The sequence below is a fragment of the Podarcis cretensis genome, assembly GCF_951804945.1.
Source record: "Podarcis cretensis genome assembly, chromosome: 1".
Taxonomy (NCBI): domain Eukaryota; kingdom Metazoa; phylum Chordata; class Lepidosauria; order Squamata; family Lacertidae; genus Podarcis; species Podarcis cretensis.
The window spans coordinates 114,662,983-114,688,959 of NC_137170.1; the positions used below are offsets into that span (position 1 = coordinate 114,662,983).

The 25,977-nt window shown below is 41.4% G+C and overlaps 2 protein-coding genes across 2 annotated transcripts in view; both read right to left on the reverse strand.

The window, feature by feature from the left end:
- The window catches only part of ZNF804A (zinc finger protein 804A), a 209,391-nt gene that overhangs the window by 37,391 nt on the left and 146,023 nt on the right, over nucleotides 1-25,977 (reverse strand). The window contains exon 2 of the mRNA XM_079976232.1: nucleotides 14,459-14,602. Within this exon, the coding sequence (XP_079832358.1) occupies nucleotides 14,459-14,602 (144 nt within the window). The remainder of the gene's footprint in view (nucleotides 1-14,458; nucleotides 14,603-25,977) is intronic.
- LOC307218622 (uncharacterized protein) overlaps nucleotides 1-25,977 on the reverse strand; it is a 487,058-nt gene that overhangs the window by 3,152 nt on the left and 457,929 nt on the right. The gene's annotated exons all lie outside the window — the stretch shown is intronic.

The window sequence follows — 25,977 nt, forward strand, 5'->3', positions numbered from 1 at the left end:
GGCAGAAGTGGTGCAGCGGGCTGGGCGCCTCCTCTTGCACTTCCATCCTCATGGGTGGGCTGCCTCTGGATCTTTGTACACATGCTAGATTTCAGCCATGCAGTAGTAGCCAGAGGGTTCTACAGACACTCATTCAGCTCTCTGTCCATAGAGGCAAGAGGCTTTGTCATAGTGCAAGGACACATCCCAGCCAGACAAAAATACCTGGGGACAGGGTAGAATAGGAGTAGAGAATTGTATGGCTTGGGGAGATCAGGGGCCTGTGAGTTCCAAGAGCCAAATAGAAATGCTCCAGAGGTTCTCTATCCTAGTCTGATGTTCTCCATCCTTGCACTACAATGCTGCCCCCAAATACACGGACATTTGATAAGATTTGACTGACTGAAGATGGGTAGGGTTCTGCCTTTAAGCTACGTGTAAAGCAGTCCTGAGTCATATTTGTTCACAGTAGAGGAATGGCAACACCCAGAACAGAGGTATGACACTCTGAAGTGGCCAACTCTTAAAAGCTGACAAGGGCTGTCAAGGTGTCAGATTGAGAGAAAAGCCTGCACAATTAAGCTAACTCATAATGCATTCTCTTGAGAGGAAAAATGTGATGAATTTGTTTGGGGGCAATTGTGTTTAATAAATAGATGTGTCACTTGCTGCATAGTTACTTTCTAAAGCACCCCATTAAAGCATACTAAAGGCCAAAACCTCTCATACCCCCTGTCACATTAAGCAACATGCAGCCATTACTTCATATTTCAGGCAATTTTATTGTCTGTGATAGCACTTAGAATGGGGGAATGAAATGGGTTTCTCAGCAGTGCACTGCACAGTTTTCATTGCAGACATCATCAGAGCCGCCTGCTCACAAAGACAACCATTATTTTATATTTCTACTGTTTCTCCTACAAAACACACGCACACAATACAAAATTGATCCAAATTGCTGACTTCAAAATCTGTTCACTTTGTAACAGTAGGAGCAGCAGTTTTCTTCCCACTCGAAATGGTCCAGATCTTTTCTCCCTTACCATGTCATCTTTGCCTTAAACTCCTTCCATCATTTGTATGTGTTCAGTAAATTATTAACACAAAGCACATGTGAGTTTAGTCATCCTGAGAACATAATGCCATATAACAGACACGAGCCTTGTGCTACACTGTAGCAAATGTACTTATATGATCTCGATATCTGATTTGAAAATACAGGCAACTTTAAGTGAGTTTACTAATAAAGTTTGTTCTTGCATCCTTAATGAAGAGGTTCATCTTACTCTACTGCTCAGGTAAGATTGTAGGCTAACAAAAAATACTAATCTGTGACTTTCAAAGGCAATTCCCCCCTTTTTTGTTTTGTTTTTAAGAATGTGCAAAATCTCTTTGAGAAATGTTGCTAGACTTATTATTATTTAATAAATTTCTATACCACCCTTCATCCGAGGATCACATGACAGTTGAAATTCTTCAGACTTCCCCTTAGATCTTAAGTTGTTTTGCCCAGGCAGGATCTGTCAGGCGTACGACTCCAATTTTGCCTTACACGGAATTCAGTGGCACTCAAGAGATGTCCAAATAAATCACAGGCAACTTCTGCTAGTCTTATCAGAACTCATTCAGCCTCCCTCAAAACTCCATGGATAGATTTTGGGAACACAAATTAGACTCTAAATTGGCCCCCACTTTCACTTCAAGTGAAAGTCTAATCACATTCCTGTGGCACATCAAATTCCAGCTGTGATTTGCAAGGAAGCTTGTTGAATCATGGAGGCAAAATTGGAAGAGAAAAAAAATCATAAGCAAGATAATCAAGAGAATGGTATGACCCACAAATGGAAAGCTTCTTCTCTGAGTTTGCAAGTTCTGAGCTAGCCCCAGAGCCTATCTGCAGCTCTCTCTACCCCTTTGTATGAATGGAAGAAGAAGAAGAAACTGGGACGTCAACAACCAGTGATCATAAACACTTCCATGTCTCTACAATATTGTACCTTATAATGGATTTTAACTACATACTGCTTTAGGAATTAGACTTGGCTAAAACACAGTATAAAAAAGGGTTGTATCTAAGTCATATGCAGAGTAGACCCACTGAAATCAGTGGGTGGAATCTAAAGTTGTATGAGTGAGCTTCCAGTTCTACAATGGCACTTCACCTTCCTCTTCTCTCTCCTGAAGCCCACACCCACAAATTGGTTTGAGAGGGTCACAGAACCCTCTGGAGCAGTTTTTGAGGGTGCACAGGATGTTGAAGGAGGTAAGTCCCATTGCACTAGTAGAAATCCATTTCATTTACTCACAGGCAGCACTGGCCACAACCACCAAAGTCCATTGACTTAAATTAGTCTACGCTGAGTAAGACTTGGCGGGGGGATGGAGCTCATGTTCTGGCCCTTTGTTGTTATATTTGTCACATGTTCTAGACCTGACTACCCTCTCCCTGGAAAAGTGAGCTTCAGGATTAACCCTAGCTTAAAACATGCCGATGTATGGAAAACTTATGCCAACCGTGAAAAAAGTCTGCTGCATAGAGTGGTGAAAAAAGAGAAAACATTGCTACTCTCGCTATTGCTCTGTGATGCTGTTTTATTGTTTTAATGAAATGATTGTTGTTTTAAATTGCTGCTTTTGATTTTAGCTGCTCCATTCAAGTTGAAGAGAGGGGTAGACATGCTTGCAAATCAACCCATCAATCAATAGCTGTTGCTTCTGATTCTTCAGCAAATTTTACTATCGTATTTCCATCTCTAAAACTGCAAGGGGCAGTACTTCTGTTTTTGAAATGAAAATCCTAACAAGGGCCTTCAGTTGATGAGAAAAGCACCATGGGAGATTTACGCATTCTCACAAAGTGTATAGTGCAGGCTTCCTCAACCTTGGCCCTCCAGATGTTTTGAGACTACAATTCTCATCATCCATGACCACTGGTCCTGCTAGCTAGGGATCATGGGAGTTGTAGGCCAAAAACATCTGGAGGGCTGAGGTTGAGGAAGCCTGGTATAGTGTCTGCTCTTATTTATGTTCCCTGAACCACAATTGTAAGTGCTTCACTAATTCACCTAATCTGGTGTGGACAGATTCACCTAATCCATTGTCCCTTTGTGCATTTGGAGTTCGCATATCCATTGAAGTGAATGAGGGAAAGCATTGTACGGAGCGGAGTGCTTGCATACATAGAAAGCTCCTGTGTCTGCGCTGAATCACTTGATTGGGCTGCAAGTATGTTGATTGTAATTCATAGGCAACACCAAGCATTAGTCAAGAAGAAGGACTAATAGCTAATCGCTTTTAAAATAGGAGCTGGAAATTCTGTTCAGGCTAATTTCCTTCATTCCACTGCTTCTCATGTCAATACATCCTGTGGGATTGCAGTGGTCGACAGTGCTGGCTTATATTTGCAATACCAACATTTCAGAAGAGCCGTTTGCCAGCATACGCTCAGAGATGACTCAGGCTGGCTGTTGCACAGCCGCTGGGCATTTTAATGTAGCAGCATTAATCATTAATGACCTGGAATTAATATTATTATTTATTATTCATTATTTGTAATGCAGAGGTGCATAGGAGGCCCGGTCAGATCTAATTGAGGCTGAGAGAACAAAGGGATGGTGTAACACAGAGGCAGAAGAAAGGCAAGGATAATAGAGGCAGGAAGCTATGTCAGCTTCTATTATTCATGTGCAAAGAGGTTGCAGGACTCCGTACAGGATTTCTCACAGGCCGAAGTGTAAGTAGAGCTTCTACATTCCAAAGGAATCAAAATTCAGAGCCCACTGCTGCAACCCCCAAGCTGTATTTTTCTCGATAAGGAGTTTGAAGATTCTTGGTAATGGCTGTGGTCCTCAAGCAGCCTTGTGAATTTCAATCAGAACTCAGCAGGCACAGAACGTATGCTTAGTGCTCTGGCCCAGCCCTTGGGATTGTGTCATCCTAATATAATAGTGTCTAAAACATAATCAGATTATTCAGCATGAGGGACAAAGGCAAAAGACACGAGGCAAATGTATGTGGGGTGCATTATTAATAATGCAACTGCAAACCTGCAACAGGCATCACCTGGTCTATGCCTTCTAGGGATGTAAGAAGGCAGTTATCTCCATTCCAACATGTATTCATCGCAATCAGAGCTGTTTCTTTTGTGCTGCACTTTGGCTTCCACATAAATCTAGATGATTTGTCTCCTTGTCAGCTCTCACTGAATTCAGTGCAATTCATTACAGTTGTACCTCTGGTTACAGACGCTTCAGGTTATAGCCTCCGCTAACCCAGAAATAGTACCTCGGGTTAAGAACTTTGCTTCAGGATGAGAACAGAAATCATGCTCTGGCGGCACAGCGGCAGCGGGAGGCCCCATTAGCTAAAGTGGTACCTCAGTTTAAGAAGAGTTTCAGGTATAAACGGACCTCCAGAATGAATTAAGTTCTTAACCCGAGGTACCACTGTATGTCATTAATTACATTATTTCAATGCAAAGAAAACATCAGAAAAATGAGGCAAGGGAATGCCATTATTTACATATCTTTTGTGGATGAAAAACAACAGCTACAAAGAACACTAATTATATCTGTTTACCTGATTTCCGTTCCTGACCTCAAACCAACATGCAAGCTGCAGGAATTTCTGCTCCCATGTCCACTTAGAGCAGAATTCCCTGCCACCCCTAATGCCTGTCTCCCCTAGCAGTGTGGGTACCACTTCTAAACAGAAACCTTACATCCTACTGTCATCCTTGTTGGGCAACATGGATCAAATTAGGCACAGTCTGTCCTTTGCTTCATCTGAACAAGACCCTGTATAAGAGTTGAGGAAGCTAATGGCAACCACGCTCCTCAAGCCTCTGAGGAACACATGGCTTGCCATTGCCCAAGAGAGGTCCTTTCTCCATGCCCTCAGACTGGCCAGTTGGATGAATGCTCCCTTCACCACTATACTGTTTCAGGATGTTCACCTTGAGACGGACCAGGAAGATTGATGAAACCCAATGTCAAGTTCTACTCATTTAAGAAGGTACCTAAGTGTTTGGGCCTGCCACTGTATCTCAACCTAAACCATCTCACAATATTTTTATGAGGGTGTGGAGAATGCAAATTGAGGGATCTACCTTATCGTTGTGCTCCTCAGAAGGAGGATGGGTGGCTGGGAAAGAAATAATAAATGAATGTAGGTTTCACAATACTCAAAGAGACCAATGCAGCTACTCTGTAAAATAATACCCAAATAGGTAAAGGTAAAGGGACCCCTGACTATTAGGTCCAGCCATGACCAACTCTGGGGTTGCGGCGCTCATCTCGCTTTATTGGCCGAGGGAGCTGGCGTTTGTCCGCAGACAGCTTCCAGGTCATGTGGCCAGCATGACTAAGCTGCTTCTGGCGAACCAGAGCAGCACTCGGAAACGCCATTTACCTTCCCGCTGGAGCGGTACCTATTTATCTACTTGCACTTTGATGTGCTTTCGAACTGCTAGGTTGGCAGGAGCAGGGACCGAGCAATGGGAGCTTATCCCGTCATGGGAATTCGAACCGCCAACCTTCTGATCAGCAAGTCCTAGGCTCTGTGGTTTAACCCACAGCGGCACTCGTGTCCCAATACCCAAATAGCAATGCCTAAAACATAGGTCCAGGATAGAATGGCTGAAAGAAAAAGGAGAGAATCCAACACAGCACTAAGAAGAATGTTCTGTCAGCAGAAGTTTCTGCTTGTGCAACAGAATGTCCCCCCTCCTCTACCCATGTCATCCCAAATCTGTCATAGAGGTTGTCCCCAACCCTCTGGAGTAGATTTGGAAAGTGTGTGGAGTACACGTGGGGAAAGGAGAGAGGGGAAGTCCCATTCTGCAAGCAGAAATCCATATACTGACAGGACTCACCATTAGAGGATCACCCACAGTCGTGAACCATTGTGCTGTGAGATCCCCAAATCCCCACGAGAGACTTGAATGATTAATCAGGAACACAAAACAACCTGAATGCCTCTGAGCCAACGTATCTTTATTGGTGCATTTCAGGACCAAGCATCTAATCTTGGGCTGTGTGTCTGGTGAAGAACTTGCTCCTGGGCTCACATTACATATTCTCGATGGAAAAATATCTGTAACTAAATATATCCATGTGTTTCTTCTCATAAGAATAAAACAATTTATTCAACAGAGCACCTGGATTTAGATATTCTGCAATAAAACACTGTTGCTGAAAAAGGCAGTGAGGCACAATAGAGCCCCCAAGAGGGCATCCTTTTACTCCAGTCACTTGCAACATAATGGATGTCCCTTATTCCACTTCCAGGGAATATAATGGATGTCTCTTATTTGAGATACCACACCTCTAAGAGTCCCTTGCTTTTTGAAATATTGATCCACCTGCTCTAATTCAGGGTCACAATTGATAACTGTCTCTTCGCAAAAGCACAGGCTTCTTGCAGTACGCTGGAGCCGAAATTTCAGAGGTGAAACAAAATCAATGCATTACCTCCCTGCACTTCTGCAACAATTCCAGCTGCCAGATCAAAGTTTCATTGGGCCAAAGTATTCAGTTTTGGTACTGGGTGGTGGTGAGTGGAACAAAAAATACCACTGGTGATTGGATTAATCTTGGTGGAAAAACACTGAAGAACTTTTGGATCAGAGTGAGTGGGCTGACATTAAAAGATGAGGTGGCTGAGGTTTCTTCTATTTTCTTTCTTTCTTTCTTTCTTTCTTTCTTTCTTTCTTTCTTTCTTATTAGGAAAAAAACCCCACCAAACTTTGCTGCTTCAGCTACCTAGGGTAGTCGAATGACATTCTGTTTCAAATTTGTGACCCATTAACCAACAAAGTGGAATTAGATCATGATGTAGCATTCTTCCTTATGTATTAGGAAAGCATATGGGGAATTGACTCATCTAATCCAAACTTCTTGGACCAATGTGCAGATAGGACCATTCTTTTATTTTGCCTGCCTGCTGGAAGTTGCTGTCATCAATTGCTTTCTTTTCTTTTGCAGTGTATGATGTCATACGGTGTTACTGAATAACATCAAAGGCTTTCCCATGAGCTCCAAATCCTGTCTCTCAAGAGCTATAATTCAGTTCAATCTCATTTACTCCTGTGCAGCTGATTTGTTTTAAAAAATTCCTCCTCCAGTCCACTGTCTCAACAATTACTGCGTCTTCACCACCATTATCATGGATTTCCTTTCAGACTTAGTGTTCTAGTCACATTTTCTGGATTTCAGCAGAGTTGTAAGTTAAGTGGAATTTCTGTTTCTTCACCTTCTTCAAGGTCTAGCGCTGTCCTGTTGCTTTGGCAATCTTACCTTACTCAAGGGAATGCAAATGTCAGCAGTTTTAAGACGGTGTGGGAGGGAAAGCTAAAGAAGCCTCTTGACGCAGCTCTATTCCTCCCCCTCGTGATTGGCACAATTTATGTAGGTAATAAACAGGCAGAAAATGACAGCAGGTTGCATGATTATAATTTCAGCAATTAATGCTGACAATGCTGTGTTGAAACAAAATCACGGAACAAACAGTACTGCATTTAAAATGGACAGTACAAGTAGTAGGACTTGAGGATATTTATTGTCTAGGTTTTCAGACCATTGTAAGAAGAGTCCTGCTAGATCAAGCCAAAGACCCATCTAGTCCAGCTTCTTGTTTTAACACAAACAAGGGGAAGCCCACAAGCTGCACCTGGGTACAACAGGACCCTCCCACCTTGCGATTCGCAGCCACTGGCTTTCAGACAGTGGAGGTCAAACATAACCACTGTAGCTAGTAGTTGTTGATAGTCTTAATCTCCAAGTATTTGTCAATTTCTCTTTTTAAGCCAACCACCACAACTTGCAGGAGGGCATTCCTTGGTTTGGGCCCTATGTCAAGAAGCACTTTCCTTTGCATGTCCTGATACTAACTTTTGGCTCCATTGGATAGCTCTGGATTCTGAGAAAGGGAGAAAAACATTTATCTAACCACTTTCTCCAAGCATGCACAATCTTATGTACTTTTATTTTGTCCCCTTTGAGCTTTTAAATTTAGAAACATGGTGAACAAACACCATAACCTTTCCACGTAGGAAACTAACTCCATCCCTTTAATCATTTGGGTTGCCCTTTTCTGAACCTTTTCCAGATCTACAATATTCCCTTTTTAGATGAGTTAACCAGTACTTCACACAGTATTCCAAAAGTGGAGCACCATCATAGATTTGTATAATAGCATTGTAAAATAGCCATGGGAGGATAGGAATCAACTTTAAAAGGGGAGTTATATATTTTATAAGCAAGGTATTTTTATTGTTTGTAATCTGATGTTTTACCTGTGAGAGACAGAAAATTATCTCAACCCCCCCCCCCAAATGTTACTTAATTATGCTTCTGTTGGGGCTTCAGAAAATGTCATGAGTAGCAACTCCTTTGGGGGAATGGGGTGGACTGTGTTATAAGGCTTAAACAAAACTTGAGGAGACTTAGTAGATGGATTTTGCCAAGCTGACTTAGTTAGATAGCATGTTGGCTGGCTAGAATGTTGTCTACCCATCAGAAATGGTGCCAGTTGCCTACATATTGTATTATTGATTGAGCATTGGAATTGCACAACATCCTTCTAAAATTAATTTATAATGCAGAGGCAAATGATAACAACAAGCTTTTTGCAAAGATCCTGGTCATTTCTATCCAAGGAAAACCAGAAGAACCTGTTTTCCATGGAGTCACAGTGAGCAGAGAAAGATGAGGAGGGAAACCACTGTCTGATATTGTATGCAAGAAAAGTTATTTCCATAGTATCAACAACACAATTAGTTCCTCATTCTGATTAGGGAGAAGCTTTTCCACTGATGTGGTCTTGTGCAACAAGAGAAACTGAGCTAAGTTTCAAGAGATGACAGCAAACTTTTTGTCAAAGAGTTCCCAAATGCCATCAAATTAGCTGCCTGACTGCACACGAGGACAAAAGAGACATAAAAGAAGAGATATCTTGATTTGCTAACAGATTTAACAATAATACTCTGTACTTCCCTAGGTGTTTAGAATGCTCCACATTGATGAGCTCTGGTGTTAGCCAGCAATTTTCTGACAAAGATGGGACAGCCTTTACCAGCTGACTGTTGCAACTAATTGTTTAAAATAATGAGATGCCATTTAGGAAGAGCAATCAATAGCAGAATGATGCCAATTAACTTCTAAGAACTAAGGTCATGATAACAGGGGGAAAGCTGGTACCAGAGATGTCCAGAAGACTCTTAGTTCCAAAACTCCCCCAAAAGGTATAGAGGTGATGAATCCGTTCTTCCATTTAAGTCCAGAATTGATTTTTTAGTTTTATTTATTTGAAAGATTTAGATGCCACATCCAAAGTCATGTTCTTAGGGCAGTTCCAAACAGATTAAAAGGGGATGCGGGTGGCGCTGTGGGTAAAACCTCAGCGCCTAGGACTTGCCGATCGTCAGGTCGGCGGTTCAAATCCCCATGGCAGGGTGTGCTCCCGTCGTTCGGTCCCAGCCCCTGCCAACCTAGCAGTTCGAAAGCACCCCCGGGTGCAAGTAGATAAATAGGGACCGCTTACTAGTGGGAAGGTAAAGGGCGTTTCTGTGTGCTGCGCTGGCTCACCAGATGCAGCTTGTCATGCTGGCCACATGACCCGGAAGTGTCTGCGGACAGCGCTGGCACCCGGCCTCTTAAGTGGGATGGGCGCACAACCCTAGAGTCGCACACGACTGGCCCGTACGGGCAGGGGTACCTTTACCTTTAAACAGATTAAAAATGCATGTAGTAATTTAAGAAAACATACAAAAACATCATCCATATTTTTTTTTTAAAAAAACAAAATATATAGAAGGAAGAGATTAAAAGGCCTAGGGAAATAAGATACTTTTTACCAGCCACCAAATCCAAATAGCATTTCAATAAAGATTCCTCAACCCCCACCCAAAGTTTTATTGATTGGTGGTAAAGAGTCATCCCACAACAGTTCACTAAACATGTCTGATAAGGACAGTGGCGGATGTACTAGGAAAGAAAGGAAGGTAGGTAGGAAGGAAGGACAATGAGCCAACTATCCCTTTGAGGTTTGGTAACCTAAAAAAAGTTACATTTCCAAAACTGTCACAGTGGCAGATTCCCGTGACACAAAAGTTATGCAAAAACTGATATAAGAAAGAACTACTTTTACCAAGGGACAGAATACCCAACAATTCAAATGATGTAAGTAGAATAAAAAAAACTGCTTGCCCACATTTTTGAACAGTATAATATCAGCAGAAGTGAGGAAACCACAATAATGATATTGCTAAGAAAAGTCTCCACGAACAAGCCAGGCCTCCACAGTTTGTGCCCCACCAGCCATATTTAGCATCCAGAAATTTCCACACAGAAGCATTTTGCTTGCCAATTTCAACACTGCTTCTACCCTCAGCACCCATTTGGAGCCAAAATACAACATTCTGGTGCTCTTCTTCTAGGTTGCAAGTACTTCGCCATTGAGGTGGGTGTGTCCAGTCAAATTTAGCTGCTCAAGCCACTCTTGTTCCTCTGATTTTTTTAAAAATTGCAATCTTTATTTATGACTGCATCACACGCCTAGCTTGAAATAATGGGCTTCTAGCATGCAAAGATGCTCTGCTGCTTGAAGAAAGATGATTGCGGTCAAAATTACAAAGAAGTTCTTTGCTTTGCATGAGCTGTTGTCTCTCAAGATGGTTTTATAACACACCAGTTTATAGGCTGAGGTAGTCCATGTGGTGCTATCCAGATGCTGTTGAACTAGAACTCCCATCATCCCTGGCTATTAGCCATGCTTAGATAGTAGTTGTAGTCTGTGATATCTGGAGGGCAGCACATCGGCTATCTAAGTTAAATGTTATAACCTATGTCTTCCTTATTCACAATTTTTTAAAACTTGTAATGCAACCTCTGGGACACTCCAGTGCTGCATGATAAGAAATATCCCACTATGACCTCCGTAAGAGCTGGAAGAAACATTTTCTCCTTCTGCTCACAGTCGGGTTTTATTTAATCCAAGCCCCTTAGTTTCTTGCTATTTATTCCATTTTGTCAAATATTTATACAGGATGCTAACAGGTAAAATAAGGTATAGTCGTTTTTCCTCCCTTAAATATCCTGTTTATCTGTCTCCAGCAAGATGTTCAGTTCTCCACACTTCTATGTGAATCATAAACCACTTAAGGGCTGAGAGATAAATTTGTGTGCTAACAGATTCCTGTTTACTTCTGCTTCAAATTAAAAATGGAAAGGGAAGGGGAGAACACAGCAAAAAAAAAAAAAATAGTATTAGGTCAAAAGACATTTTCACTGGATACAAAAACAGTACTGGAGGAAATTAAATAGGATGAAAATGCCCCCCTTTATTGACCCATTCACATGCAGTAAAAATGGGGGTGCATTTTGGTGAACTGGGGGTGTATGAGCAAAAGTTACCATTTTTTACAGGGAGAGCCTTGCTGTTTGAAAGCACAGCTTCTTATTTTTCTTATAAAGTAAAGACGTCCAAATTGTGGACCTGATCCTTCGGACACATGTAGCCCTCTAGCCTGCATGGCTACTGTTTGGGTATGATGGGATTTGCAGTCCAGGAACAATGAAAGCGTCACAGGTACTCCACTCCTGCTTTAGGGAAAATGCAGTCCCATCCAAAAGAGGTTTAACCGTTCACTATTCACCATCCTCAGTTTTCAACTGAAGTGTCATGAGTTTGAACTCTCGGCTCAGATCTTGTGATCCCATTAGAGGACAATGTGTCAAACATTATTATGAGCTAGATTTAAAAAAACCCCAACCCAAAACATTTAAGTATGTGCACTCAGAATTCCCATGTAAGTGTCCTTAGAATTGCATCCTGTAGCATTTGGAAGAAACCAATTTTAGTGTACAGTGGTACCTCGGGTTAAGTACTTAATTCGTTCCGGAGGTCCGTTCTTAACCTGAAACTGTTCTTAACCTGAAGCACCACTTTAGCTAATGGGGCCTCCTCCTGCTGCTGCGCCGCCAGAGCATGATTTCTGTTCTTATCCTGAAGCAAAGTTCTTAACCTGAAGCACTATTTCTGGGTTAGCAGAGTCTGTAACCTGAAGCGTATGTAACCCGAGGTACCACTGTATTGCTATGTGCCACCCCAATCTCTGAAGGATGTGAGATTCCAAGGGTACCGGGCATGCATGAAACAGGGTTCATGTTTTCTTTTGGAACAATGAGGCACAGCGGGGACTGTGGTGTCTTTATGATATATGGTTTATTAATGCATATTTACAGCCTGAATCTAGATTGAGAGAGTTCAGAGCATTCAGATTCCAAGAGGGTCTCTTGCTTCTCCCATAGGCACAGCAAGCTTGGGTCTCAGAACAGAGAAATCAGCCATGCTCTCTGTCTCTTTAGGTTATCACAGTCAGCTATCACATGGTGCCCCTGACCCCCATTTCTTCTTCCTTGTTGCCGCTAACAGACTGAAAAGGATCCCCCCTCCCCAACCTACATCACCCAAACTGAAATCATAAACCCCTAAACCCATGTAGAAGAAGGGGCTCCATCACTCCCATTGCTGTCTGGCACTGAGTGTCCAGATGACTCATCTTTTGATTACTCATCACCAGTCTTTGTCCCCCTAATAACCTACACTCAGCAATCACTAGACTGGCCTGGTTTGTTAACATAAACTTAATTCAGGGGTTCAGTGTTTGGCATAGTTTAACTCTCCAAACCTTGATTAATTTCTAACTTTTATTGGATCCAGGAATTTAGGGTGTCTCACACCTCACAAACTCATAAGTCACCTTCTTATTTGCCTGGTTTTGTCATTGCACAAGTTAAAAGCTTGCATACAAATAAAACACAAACATCTAAAAAAAAAATACCTTAACTATTTTATATGTCTTATATTCTCCAATCTTGGGGTCAACATGACAACAGCTGTCTATACAAGGCAAGCATGTACATTCAGGCCATCCGCAATTACTGTGGATGTAATTGATAAGAAATCAAATCAGGAGAGCACCGAGGATGTAATCACTCATATGGAGCCTTGCAAGCTTTAATCAGCAGATTAATCCATTAACGCTTTAGTTGATTAATTGGTTAGGAGTCCAATATTAATCAGTGAAGGCAAATTTTAATTGATGGGGCTGAGAGTGAAAGAAATCCTTGCTAATCTTCTGAAGCTATTTTGGTTCTGGTGCATCAGAAACAGGAATAAAATATTAAAGAAGGAACCATTAGTAGTCATGCTTGTTTATTAAATTGTGAGTTTTCACACATCCTTCAGAATCTCAAAGACTCCAGTACTGGAAAGTTTTATAATAGAGAAATAAATTTTAATTACGGTAATTAATTTTACTATTTCCATCCCAACTTTAAGCAACATTTTAAAGTGCCTAATAATATAGGAAAAAAACAGTGCAGTTGTGTACATGTTTACTCAAAGGTAAGTCTGGCTGATTTCAAAGGGGCTGACCCCCAGGTAGGCAAATATAAGATAGTAGCCAAACACAATAAAATATAATAAAACAGCAGAACACCAACAAGTGATTAGATGATGTCAAAATGTGTTGTCCCACACTATCCAATGAATTCCCTGTCACTTTCCTTATCTCAAAAAGTCAGATCTTTTGCAAGAAGCAGGCTTGTTGATCAAGACTCTATGGTCACATCCACACAATACATATAAAACACTATTAAACTACTTTAAACAGTCGTGACTCCCCCCCCTCCGCAAATCTGGAGACCTGTAGTTTGTTAAGGGTACTGAGAGTTGTCAAGAGACCCCTATTCCCCTCACATAGCTACAATTCCCAGAGTTCCTTGCAAAGCGGAATTAAAGGGGTCTCTGTTTACCACTTTCAGCACCTTTAACAAATGACACTTCCCAGAATTCCTTGTGGGAAGCCATGACAGTTGAAGGTGGTGCCACAGTGCTTTAAATATATGGTGCAAATGCGTCCTATAATTCTGCAGCCTGAACTTGCTGGTATGTGATAGAATCCAACCCCCGAACAGTGACAGTCTGTTAGTACCCTCTTTCTTCAAAATGGTGCACACTTGTTATAACCACAGGTCTTTTATTTTCAACTAGGGTTTCAGGCACAAAACAGCAGTGGAAAAAATACCTTTGCTATTTAAGACTCTCCTCCCTGAAAGAGAGGGGAGTGGTTGTGGACGGGAGCCCGAGCACCGCTCCTAGGAGGGGGCGTTGCCCCCTGCCTCCAGCTCACCTGGCTGGCACTCACGCCCCCCCGGTGGCCGTCCAACCAGGTGCCATGGGGGGGGGCGTGTCCAGCAGCCTTTATGCTGCAGTGCCAGCCTCCCCCCCGGCCTCATTTCTCTTTGTGTTTCGCGATCCAATGCCTAAGCCAATACCTTTTCATTGCTGTAATCAATAAAGTTGTGGCCTTTTCTAGCCCATTAACCTTATATCACGTGTCCCTGTGTCTTCATTTTACTTCGCGGGGGTCGAACCACAACATCATTTTGGCAGTCGTGAAAATGCAGGCACTTACCTGTTTGTGAGCGTGGTCATAGGAGTTGATGTGATTGTCAAACTCTTGATGCTTATAGTATTGTTTATCACAAAGTTCACAATAGAAGTTGGCTTTAAGGTCTTCCAGAGCCTTGGCGATTGTATTCTCCTTTTCAGCATAATCCTGTAGAGAGGAAGAGTAAGGATTCTTAGTTGTTATTCCAACATTACAAATATGAGGGATGGGTTGTTGGTTTTTTGTACTGGGTAAGTTAATCAAATTTGTCAACCTGTAACTAAAAACTTGCTCTTACTTGCTTTATCAGCAGAGGAGCATAACATTTTTGCACACTCCAATTTGCACTTCCAACTGACAGCTACCTCTAGGGCTAAGGAAACATGTCTTTTAATCTTATGGAAAAGGAAATAAATAAAATGAATATTTATATTGCTTACGGCTGTGTAAATGTTAATTTCTATCTGTGGTGGGGGGGGGGGACGACAACGACACACACATTAGTGTGGTCAAAACCTTCAGAGCATAAATACATTTCAGCAGAACACATATGGAAATTAAGACAGTCATTTAATTTGGTTACAGGGCTGTTTTCAGTAAACAGTAATAAACAAATTGCTGCTTGAATATTAGGAATAAAAAGGGGGAAGGGAATAAATATGTAGGAGGATGATTCTACAACTGAATAATTATTTATTTTCAGGCTACAACTGAATAATTATTTTTTTTAAAAAAATGGCTATAGTGTGGGGAAGGGCAATCTGTTGTCGGTGAACTACAACTCCCTTCAACCCTGACATGCCGGCTGCGGCTGATGGGAGTTGGAATCCAATGATATCTGCAGGGTCAAAAGTGCCCCCATCCCTGGCACAGGCCATGTTTTTTGCTGGGGTTGAATCAGCCAGTGATGAAAGAAAGACTGCCACTTACTGTGGCCTCAGTAGCATATACAGTATAAAGCAGGGGTCAGCAAACTTTTTCAGCAGGGGGCCAGTCCACTGTCCCTCAGACCTTGTGGGGGGCCAGACTAGATTTTTTTGGGGAAATGAACAGATTCCTATGCCCCACAAATAACCCAGAGATGCATTTTAAATAAAAGCACACATTCTACTCATGTAAAGACACCAGGCAGGCCCCACAGAGATGCATTTTAAATAAAAGGACACATTCTATTCATGTAAAAACATACTGATTCCTGGACCGTCCCTGGGCTGGATTTAAGAAGGTGATTGGTCCGGAGCCGGCCCCCGGGCCTTAGTTTGCCTACCCATGGTATAAAGTGTTCCTTGGCTTTCTCCCTTTACATGCCACATTTAACTTTTCCTAATTTTAGAGCTGAAGAATTGATGCTTTTGAATTGTGGTGCTGGAGGAGACTCTTGAGAGTCCCATGGACAGCAAGAAGATCAAACCTATCCATTCTTAAGGAAATCAGCCCTGAGTGCTCACTGGAAGGAAGGCTCCAATACTTTGGCCACCTCATGAGAAGAGAAGACTCCCTGGAAAAGACCCTGATGTTGGGAAAGATGGAGGGCACAAGGAGAAGGGGATGACAGAGAATGAGATGGTTGGATAGTGTTCTCGAAGCTACTAACATGAATTTGACCAAACTGCAGGATGCAGTGGAAGACAGGAGTGCCTGGCGTGCTCTGGTCCATGGGGTCATGAAAAGTCGGACACGACTAAATGACTAAACAACAACAACAAGGCAATGGCGATACACTCATTGATTGGATGCAAATGCTGAGCAGCACCTGACTTATACTGAGACAGACCATTGGTCCATCAAGCTCAAGGCTGTCAATACTGATGGGCAGTGTGGCTCTACAGGCTTTCAAATACATTCCCCAGCCCTTCCTACTGGCAATTGACAGTTCTTAGGCAGGCTACTATGTATCAATCTACTAAATCCCCATTTTCTTCCCATCTCAAAGGACCCTCACAGCCCTCTCTTTGCATAGCTAGCCTAAATCCTGAATAAATGTGAGGATTCCTACTCAAGCAAAACCTCTGAGGGATGTTGAGGATTCCTTAAGACTAGCAGTGCATCTTAGGGGGGTTTTCTATATCTTCTGGCCAATTTTGCCTAAATGGAAATTCAGAGTGCATCTCAGGTGTGAGATGTGAGGAGCTACACAGGAAACCTAAAGCATTTTGATAAGACTGTTGAAATCCCTAGAAACCGTTCTCCATATTTCTCAGTGACGAGTGGCTGTTTTTGACTTCCTTCTGGCATAAAGTGTAGGAGGGGTTATGGCTCTGCATGCAGGAAGTCCCAGATTCAGTCCCTGGAACCTCTTCTTGAAACCTCTTCTATCCATCAGGCAGGATGGAAGGACCTTGACCTGAGTTCCAAGAGAGCTGCTACCAGACAGAGAAGACAAGAATGGGCTCCATGGACAAAAACTGACATTAGTAGGTGGTAATTTCATCTGCTCCTAAATACTTATTTTCAGTGTTGAACATTGCCATCTCCCACAAACAGTGATTGCTGCCTTCTGCAATGTGTTATCTAATAAATTCCCCATTTTCTTCACAGGCAACTGCACCCCCCCCCAATGCACACCATAACTGTGCAGCTGGAAAATTGTCCTGAAGCAAAACCTGAGACTGATGTATGCCAATGGAAAAACCAGTCCGATCATTTTAAGGTGCCACTAAATCCTGCCATGCTTGTGACAGAATGGCTGCTTTAATACCGTCTTCTGTGTGTTCTACATGAGTTAAGTATTTGTTACTGCAAAATGACTTTTTTAAAAAAAGGAAAAAGGAGTCCCATAAAATCGCTTGATTAAGTTTTTAAATGTTAGGCAAGCAGTTTTGCATGGAGATATGGTTATTATTTATTATTTATGATGCTCTTCTGGTACTTTAAAACGGAAGAGCTAAATCAAAGGGATAATATTATTGCATATGAGCGTGCAAATACCAGATGATATCAACGAGCTCTTGCAGACCTTTCCTTGCTCTTATCATTTCACAGAATATGACCAGGATTTTGCAAAACACATTATTATTATTTACTAAGCATATTTGGCTTATGGATGAGTAAAATTGGGCATTCTGGTGTCTTCTGGTTTGATGTAAGTTACCTTAAACGGTGGGAGAACAATATAGTTAGTCAAAAATTAACCTCAACAGGTTCATGAGACATACTGGTTATGACTTGCAGAGGATTTGTACTGCATTGTGATAAAGAAGCAGCATTATTGACTGTGGTATTAATGGAACCTCCTGGGTGTCCTCAGTGATATCAGCAACAGCAGATAAAACACTCAAAAAGACAGCTTGCCCACCACAACTGATCTTTCTCCGTATTGTGTAGCCTCGGGTTGCATGCGTTTGGGGACATACAAATAGGATCTGCAAAATGTTGCACTGTGGTGTGTTCCTGTTCAGAGTTTCAGTCAGCTCACCAACCATGCCCATTTCCAGAATACTGCATTCCACTCCATTCCACTCCATTCTCTCCCTCCCCACACATACAGACAGGTTTCACTTTCCTTTGCTGTCAGTCAGCTAGCATTCCATGCCAGCTGAGCATGCTTAGATATCAATCAGCTGTGGGGAATCACAAACAGTTGTGTACAACTGGAAGTCCTTGCACAGGGCTTCTGCTGACATGGCTTGTTAGGCGAATCCTAATGAATTCTGTGGGTTTCTGGGAGCCAAGTGGATCCTCCCGCTTGTCTGTGGGTTGTGGCATTTTGGTTACACAAGGATCCACGTTCCAAGAATAAGCTCGCCATTGGTTTCCAAACAGGAATATTTCTCAGTCCTTGGAAATGTCATTGTTAGAACCTGGGGTCTTCCACAAGTAAAGCATATGGTCTATCACTGAGCTACAGCTCTCTCCCAAACAGAGGAACAGAATGTGACTATGCAAAGTCTGTGCATGGGGCCAGTCCTATTAGGAGGAACCTTAGAGTGCATGGGCTTTTAGCTCCAGCGCCCCTGGAAACCACTGCCTTAATGCCATGTCCAAATGGCCATTTGAGGAAATATTTGTAGACCAAATCAACTCTGTTATATATTCTCATCCTGTTGGTCATGTTCCATCCAGCCAAACCTAAGCATTTGGAACTACCATTTATTTAAATGGCAGAATTATGCACAAATATAACTGTCTCATTCAAATCAGGGAGACTTAGAGTTAGCTTTGGAAGAATTATGGGAACTTTAATTTTTATATTTTTTTTTTGCAAATCGGTATCTTACTTCCCCAAATTATATCTTCTTGCCACCTACTCCCCCAATTTGTGCCTATTTAAAGAAGCCACATTTCCCCTTGGCTTCTTCTTTTTCACTTTAATTAGTATTTTCTACAAGTGAAATGAAAAAAAATGGCAATCATGACAGAGCTTGTCAAACATTATTATGTATACTTAAGTCATTTATTTTTCATTCCCCCTGAGATTCATTACAATCTACAAACTGATTTCCTTTCAAATACATATCTTTTAAGCTGGGTTTTTTGTTTTTTTAAAAAATAATTAAATACAAATCAGTGGCTGCAGAAAGTGCATCTTACTTATTCATCCTGTTGATGATCCAGAAATGTACCCTGAATGAAAGTAAATACCTATTATGAATAAAACACTTTAGAATTTAAAATTATATGTATTCAAACAGATGCTGCTTGAAATCCAAAGGCTTGGTGATTCTCCACCTCCTTCTGTAGAGATGTTTCTCTAAAACCCATTGCTCTACCTCAGTTTCCATTTGACAATAGCTCTCCAATCTATTAAGCCTTTTAATGGAAATTTACCATCTTTCTTCTGTCCTGTTATTTCCCTAGGAAATCTCACCACTAGTCCTGCTTTATGCATGATGAAGTTATATGCTATAAGTACTTAAAGATCAAGTCACCGAAAAGATGCCTCCCAATCGGGCAGGTCTCAAATAATTGTACAGAGACTTGCTTCTATCTACTGCTTTGCCTTCTTTTCTTTCTTTTTTCTCCTAAGCACAAGAGGGAAGTTCAAAAACACACTTCAAGAAGCATATTTTAGTTTATTGCCCATGAGTCCTAACATCCTTCCTCCCTTGTTGTGAAGAATATGTTTTCTTTCAAATAAATTTGGTTATTCTGTGGAGAACAAGTTCAAGATGAATTTTAAGTTCATCGATTACTCCAAAAAGTCCCTCAGGTGCAAACGAGGCCTTCCGTGGGCACACCAGTATGAGTCTAGTGCACGTGTACATGTCTTTTTGCATACAGCATCGCCTTCTGTTTCTTCTGGAGAGAACTTTGGACTCCCCTCACAGTCAGGTACAGAGGGAGGCTGTTTTAGGGTTCTCACAAATCTCAGCTGGGCATACAAGAATTCTCAAGTGTCCAATCATAATGACTCTCAGCCAACCCACACATCCAAACACAGGCCCTAAGCTCCAATACCAAAAACCCAACAGTCTTTTCTCAACACTTTTGGCTTGCCACAAAAACACTCAGATGGGAAAGTTACACACACACACACACACACACACACACACACACACACACACAAACACAACACTTTTCAATTGCTGAATTCCAGTTTAGGTGAAATCTCCCCCATCTCTGTTCGTCCCATGTCCCATCCTTGTACATTACTTCCTTTCTACTTGCTAAAATTTAGAGGCTTATGGAATTCCCATGAGACTTCATCCTCCTCCTGACTAGACTTCTGAAGTATTTTTGGCCTAGGTAGTGACTTCTCAGATTTTAAATATTCCATTGCCCTTGGCTGCAAGAGCTGAACTCTGCCAGATACTCCTGATAATATATCTGACAGTAAATAACTTAGTTATATCAAATACCCCAATTGTTTTCTGGGGTTGTGAAAAAATGTTATGTTTCTAGAATAAGTTAGGGTTGCCATATTTTAAAAATATTTTGGCTCCACCTACTGTTGTCTTCCATGCTTTCCACCCTACCAGCCACCACTGACAGCTTCACATATCCCTACTGTAATAAAAAATTGATCCTGCAAGTGTTGCTCTCTGGGCATAAAAATACAATAATAACATGTAACATAGCTAGCAATATGCTGCCTTTCATGACACTCAATATCAGCTGTCTGAAGCACCTGGCTCCCTTTCCTCAGTGATAGGGCTGGCCCTGTTTTTATTTTCCTAGGTTCCCTAAAATGTGGAGAGGCAAACCGATGCTTTGCATCAAGCCAGTTTTGTGACTTATAAAATGTGTTTCTCCTTTTTTATTTGTATTTATGGCTATACTGAATAAACAGTTTTTATTTCTCAAAATCTCAGACTGCTTTTACAATCTGTGTACTGAGTTTTACAAGGATTTTTATATCTGACTGGAAAAGCAGCACATTCGGGGAGGGATAGCCAGTGAAACTTTTTAGCCATTGAGACCACCGAAGGCTTCAATCTGATGAACTCCCTCCGCCCACCCCCAGTCTGACAGCCAGATTACTTCCTAAAGGCATTTCCTTAGTAGCTAGCTGTGGCTTCACAAGATCTGAAGCAAACGTGTTAATGATTTAATCTATGAAACGGCTGAATCTGTGAAAATGTTAAAAGTTCTCTCCAAAGGTCACTTTATCAAAAACACTGAGGGCTGATATACACACAAGTATGTGATGTCTTGGTGAGATAGGTTCAGCTTTCAAATGTGGGTAATGCTTGTAGATGCATAAGTACAAGGACATGTTTAGGATTCTACATGGTTTTGTACAAAGAGTGCTTCCATCCAAATTCCTCCCCCATGCCAGAACTGTATGCCCAATAAAGGAATTCTAGCTTGCCATTTTTTTAGACCAGGATTACTTTGCCCACATTACTTTTTCAGTCCCTGCCGACAAAGTCAGTATATGAATTATGATTGCCAAAGGAACTAGTGTCCTGATATCACCCACGGTGGTCAGGAATGTGAGTGAGGGTTATAGAGATTGCCTAAGGTCGCCATTGAGAGGTGCTGCTTCCTTATGATGAACTCCTATTTCCAGGTGATTGCATGTGAATCAAAACAGTCACATGGTGAGATCCCGCCTCCCAACCTGATTGGTTCCTTGCCAGGGTGGCGGGTCCCAAGGTCCTATGGAATTAATCATGCCCATGTGGTCAATTCCCTAGTGGTGTGGGATTATAATACAGAGAAGCGTCTTAAAGTGCCCTTCTCTCTATGTGTATCTGGTGTGTAAAAATGGCCAAGTGTGAAGAAAGAGAAAATGGTGAGAGGGATTTCATTTTTCAGTGGGATCCTTACACCCCACTGAAAAGTTTGTGCTCCTCTTTAAAGTCTCTGACAACCAAATTGACATGCACAGAAGCTGGTCTGAGCTTGACTCACCACTGTTCAGCCCACGTAATTGGCAGATCACAACATGGCTGAAATTCAATTTCAGTGCAAGCCAGACTTGAATGGCAGCCATCCCACAGTGGGGTCCTAGGATTTTAGTTGCAATATTTATCTGGCAAGATACATCTGAAATCTCAAAGTGCCCTTTGAATAGTTTCACACAAAGCAAGAAGGGATCGATTTAATTTGGTCTAAAATTATCACTGTTTCCATGGGCAGCTCCTTAATTAAAATAGCATTTTCTTGACTGCCTACTGATCATATTCCTGTTGGCTTTTTTTCATCATGGCAGATATGAAAAACATGCTCACCGTGAGCATTTCGTGTTAGCACTCTGACTCAGCAGTTTATCCCATGGCGTCTTTAATTTGTTACAAACTAAATCTTCTTACGAACAACAGCAAGAACTAAAGGTCAGACAGAAAATCAATGCTGACATCTCTGGCTGCCCTGCAGAACCTTGCTTCTTCACTGGCTTAATTCTTTTTCAATGCTTGATTCCTTTAGACTCCAAGCCCTCATCAGTCCCAGCAAGAATGGCCAATGGTCAAGGATGATGACAGTTGTCAGAGGGCCACAGGTTGACCACACCGCTATAAGAGGTGTCTAATCTGCACATCCACAACTTTGTAGGAAAAATACACTCTTCCTTTAGTGAACCATGAAGAACTTTCAAAAAATGAAAACAAGAACCATCATCATCATCATCATCACCACCACCATCATCATTATCATTGATATTTAATAGGTGTAAATTCAAGACAATGTAGTGATCTGTCGGAGCCACCTTGAGAAATTGCATGAAAGATATATTTAAAAACATGAAAACAACTTCCTCTTTTAGAGCTTCCCTTAGGATTCCTTAGAAACCTCTCCTCCACCCCATAGTGTATGAACCTAAACATCTGCCTAAATATTGTGCTAGATGCAGTCAAGCCACCTCTCAGGTGGACACTATTGTCATTATAAGAGAACAAGAGAGGCATTCATGGTGAGTTCCAGCACCATGTTTTCTAGAAAAATAGCCCTCCACGTGTTATATCATAGACCAGCCAAATATTACTGCACTTGCCCTAGGGTTAGCAATTTCAAAAACTCTTAGCCTTCCTACCTCACAGGGTTGTTGTGAGGATCAAATGGGGGAGGAGGAATAGAACCATATGCACTACTTTGAGCTTCTTGGAAGATAAAGGTGGTATATAAATGTAAGAAATTACATGACAGGAAGCAGGAGTTTCAGCTGCTGATACAGTCAACCAGTTCCTCCTGTGTTGCGTCTAGTGCTTTACCATGGCACCACCTGAGCATCCTTGAGGTTGCTTGGGGTAGACCTGGCTTGTGTGGAGTCATCTGGTCTTCACAGAGAGCCCTATCAATGCTCCTTCTACCACCTCTGACTATCATGATATGGGCAAAGCCAGCATTCCTGTTTATAGTACAATATTGCAGAGGAACGTGTCAGTATTCAGGTGATTGTTGTCACCACCCTTTATTGGGGGTTAAAGCTTTGCTTTTATTTTAAATGGCACCTTGTAGTACAAAATTTACCAAATATGAGTCTTTCATTGCTGACCTTTCATGTTCAATCTTAAAGGTAATGAGAATGGTGCACTAAAATAGAGATTCATTTACCTTTCAGGAAACTTTCCTGCAACATTTTCTCTCCCAAATTGGTTAAATATTTGCAAGCAGGCACATTCTGCCTTTTCCAATAAACAAAACACTTCCCTCCCCTGGCAATTTCATTTCTGGTTCTAATCAATTTGTTTATGGCACCATAACTGCCGCCATAACCCACCCCCTAAGGACACACACATAGAAAGAGGACAAGGCGGGGTGCAATAATTATTCTTACACAGTACAGTTAAAGTGCAGGCTGTGAAAGAGCGTACACACTAAATTAAAATTAGAGACAGGAAGGTATTAGGGCAAGGAGATGTAAATTGTTTTAATGTGCATCTAAGTAGCTGTTAGAAGCTAAAAATCATTTCCCACAAAACTGTCTGTGGTTGTATTGTAAGACCTGAAAAGTGACTTACCAAAAAAGGTGATTTTTTTTTAAGGGCTGAAATAAAACAGTCTTCTCTTAAGATAAAATATATTCTTCTAAATCTCTCTTTAGGCATCCCCTAGCCTTGTTCAGGAAAGGTGTGCGGAGAGCTAGCTCCACCTCATATTTCCTCATCACTCCATACAAGTTGGAGGGCAGGTGTCTGAAGCAAGCAGTCTTCTGTACGCATAGATCACCATGAAGCTGCTTGCTTCAGAAGATGGTCCTCCACCATATGAAAGATGATTGAACCGGCAATGAGGGGTGGAGCTAACACACTTATTCCTCCACCTTGGGTTCACTGAAATTCTTAAAGAGTGCCTAAAGAGATCTTAAATCCATGCAAGTATTATTTGTCCATTTGTCCTCTTAAATCAATGTGCAGAAAGTGTTCCTACCTACTCAAAGGTGTACCAGTATAATCCCTCTAGAATGTGGGAAGGCAACACATTTATGAGCTAGAAACGGTTGCTCCAATAGGTGCAAACTTAAGGACCAAGATACCCTCAGCTGCTGTAAATACAGAGAGATGTCAAACTGAAGGTTATGTCCCACTGCCAGTATGTTGTAAGCTTAATATTATGTACAGCCAGCACTAGCCAACAAAACATCTTCAGGTAGATTCGTTAAATTATTCATTGCCAAGCCACAATGTAGCTTTAAGGGGTGTAGTTTGTACAATAGAAGATATTCTGTCAAGTCACCAGAGTCCAAAAAGGAAGCAAATTTAAGAGCCAGTCCGACAGAGTCTTTTTGACACCCACCCAATTCTGTCCAAGAATTTACAAATTCAACCAGGCACCAACCATTGAGTTCTGCCTCTGTCAAGCCCCTTCCCTCAAGGCTGAGATAAGCAGTCTAGAACACTTAATTTCAGTGTAAAATAAAATTTTGAGTTCTGGTATGGAATTCTAAAATAATTTCCCTTTTGCCCAATCAAACAGATAGAAATGGTCTATTTTTCAAAAATTTCATTAGGCTAAGAGAAGAAAGCAGCTCTGCTGTGGTCAATAATTTCTCTCTCTCTTAAGAAATAAAAACTTAACTCATGGAAACATGACTGATCAGGCCTGAAAACTGACATGTCAAAGTACCATACAGTGGTACCTTGGTTTGCAACCGTTTTGGATTACAACCGTTACAACGTCAAACCCTGAAGTGTGTGTCTCTTTTTTTGGATTGCAATCCATTTTTTTTTGGATTACAACCAATTTTGGGGGGGAGGCCCCATTGGCGAAAGCGCGCCTTGGGTTACAACCTGTTTTGGTTTACAACCGGATCTCCAGAATGGATTATGGTTGTAAACCAAGGTATCCCTGTACTTGGAATTTTCTGTTCTGATTTGAGTTGGAGTTGAGTGCCCTGTATCCTTTCACGTCATTATATTCTGCCTCATTAAGCACTCTGTTTTCTTAGCTGAATGGCTTTCACATTCACAAGATTGGCATTGCAAAGCAGAGTTTGAGTCTAAGATACAGAGTCACTTTAGCGAGTTCACCCAGTCTCTTTATGGACTATCAATGAGTACTAAATTGTTTCCATCGGTGTAGCAATTCATCACTTCCCTACAGATTTTTGTCTTAATGTTGTTCCTCTGTGGAACCAGCAGCCTACCAAGAGGAGCTGCTGACAATAACAAACACACATAGCAAGACTTTAATAATGGAGGTGCTCTCTACATCTTTTTTTTTGAATGGTCTCTGCGCACATGGTAAGTGGCCAGTCAGCTGAGTTATCAGCTTTCTTACAGGAATCCTTTGAGCCCTGAGGAGACATTTGGTTAATGGGTATCATTGACAGACAGTCTACATCTTTATAACGTTCATGTTTTCAAGTTGCATAGTCAATATTCTGATATTATTATTAATAATTATAACAATTATAAATAGTAAATTAAAGCAATTGACTTGGTGTGTACTGGTGGAAAATTACAGAAGGTGCACTCATGTACACAGAGAGAACTAAAAGAAAGCAATCCACCTGAATGGTTTTCAGAAGAGTCATCTCAATAACGTCATATTAAAATAAATCTTAAAGATGTACTTAATTGTACTTATCATAGGAAGCTGAAACTAAAACTTTGCAAAGCTTTGATACATAGGATTACACACACACACACACACACACACACATATATATATTAAGGAAGCTGAAACTAAAAGCATCATCCTTTCACTTTCCATATCAC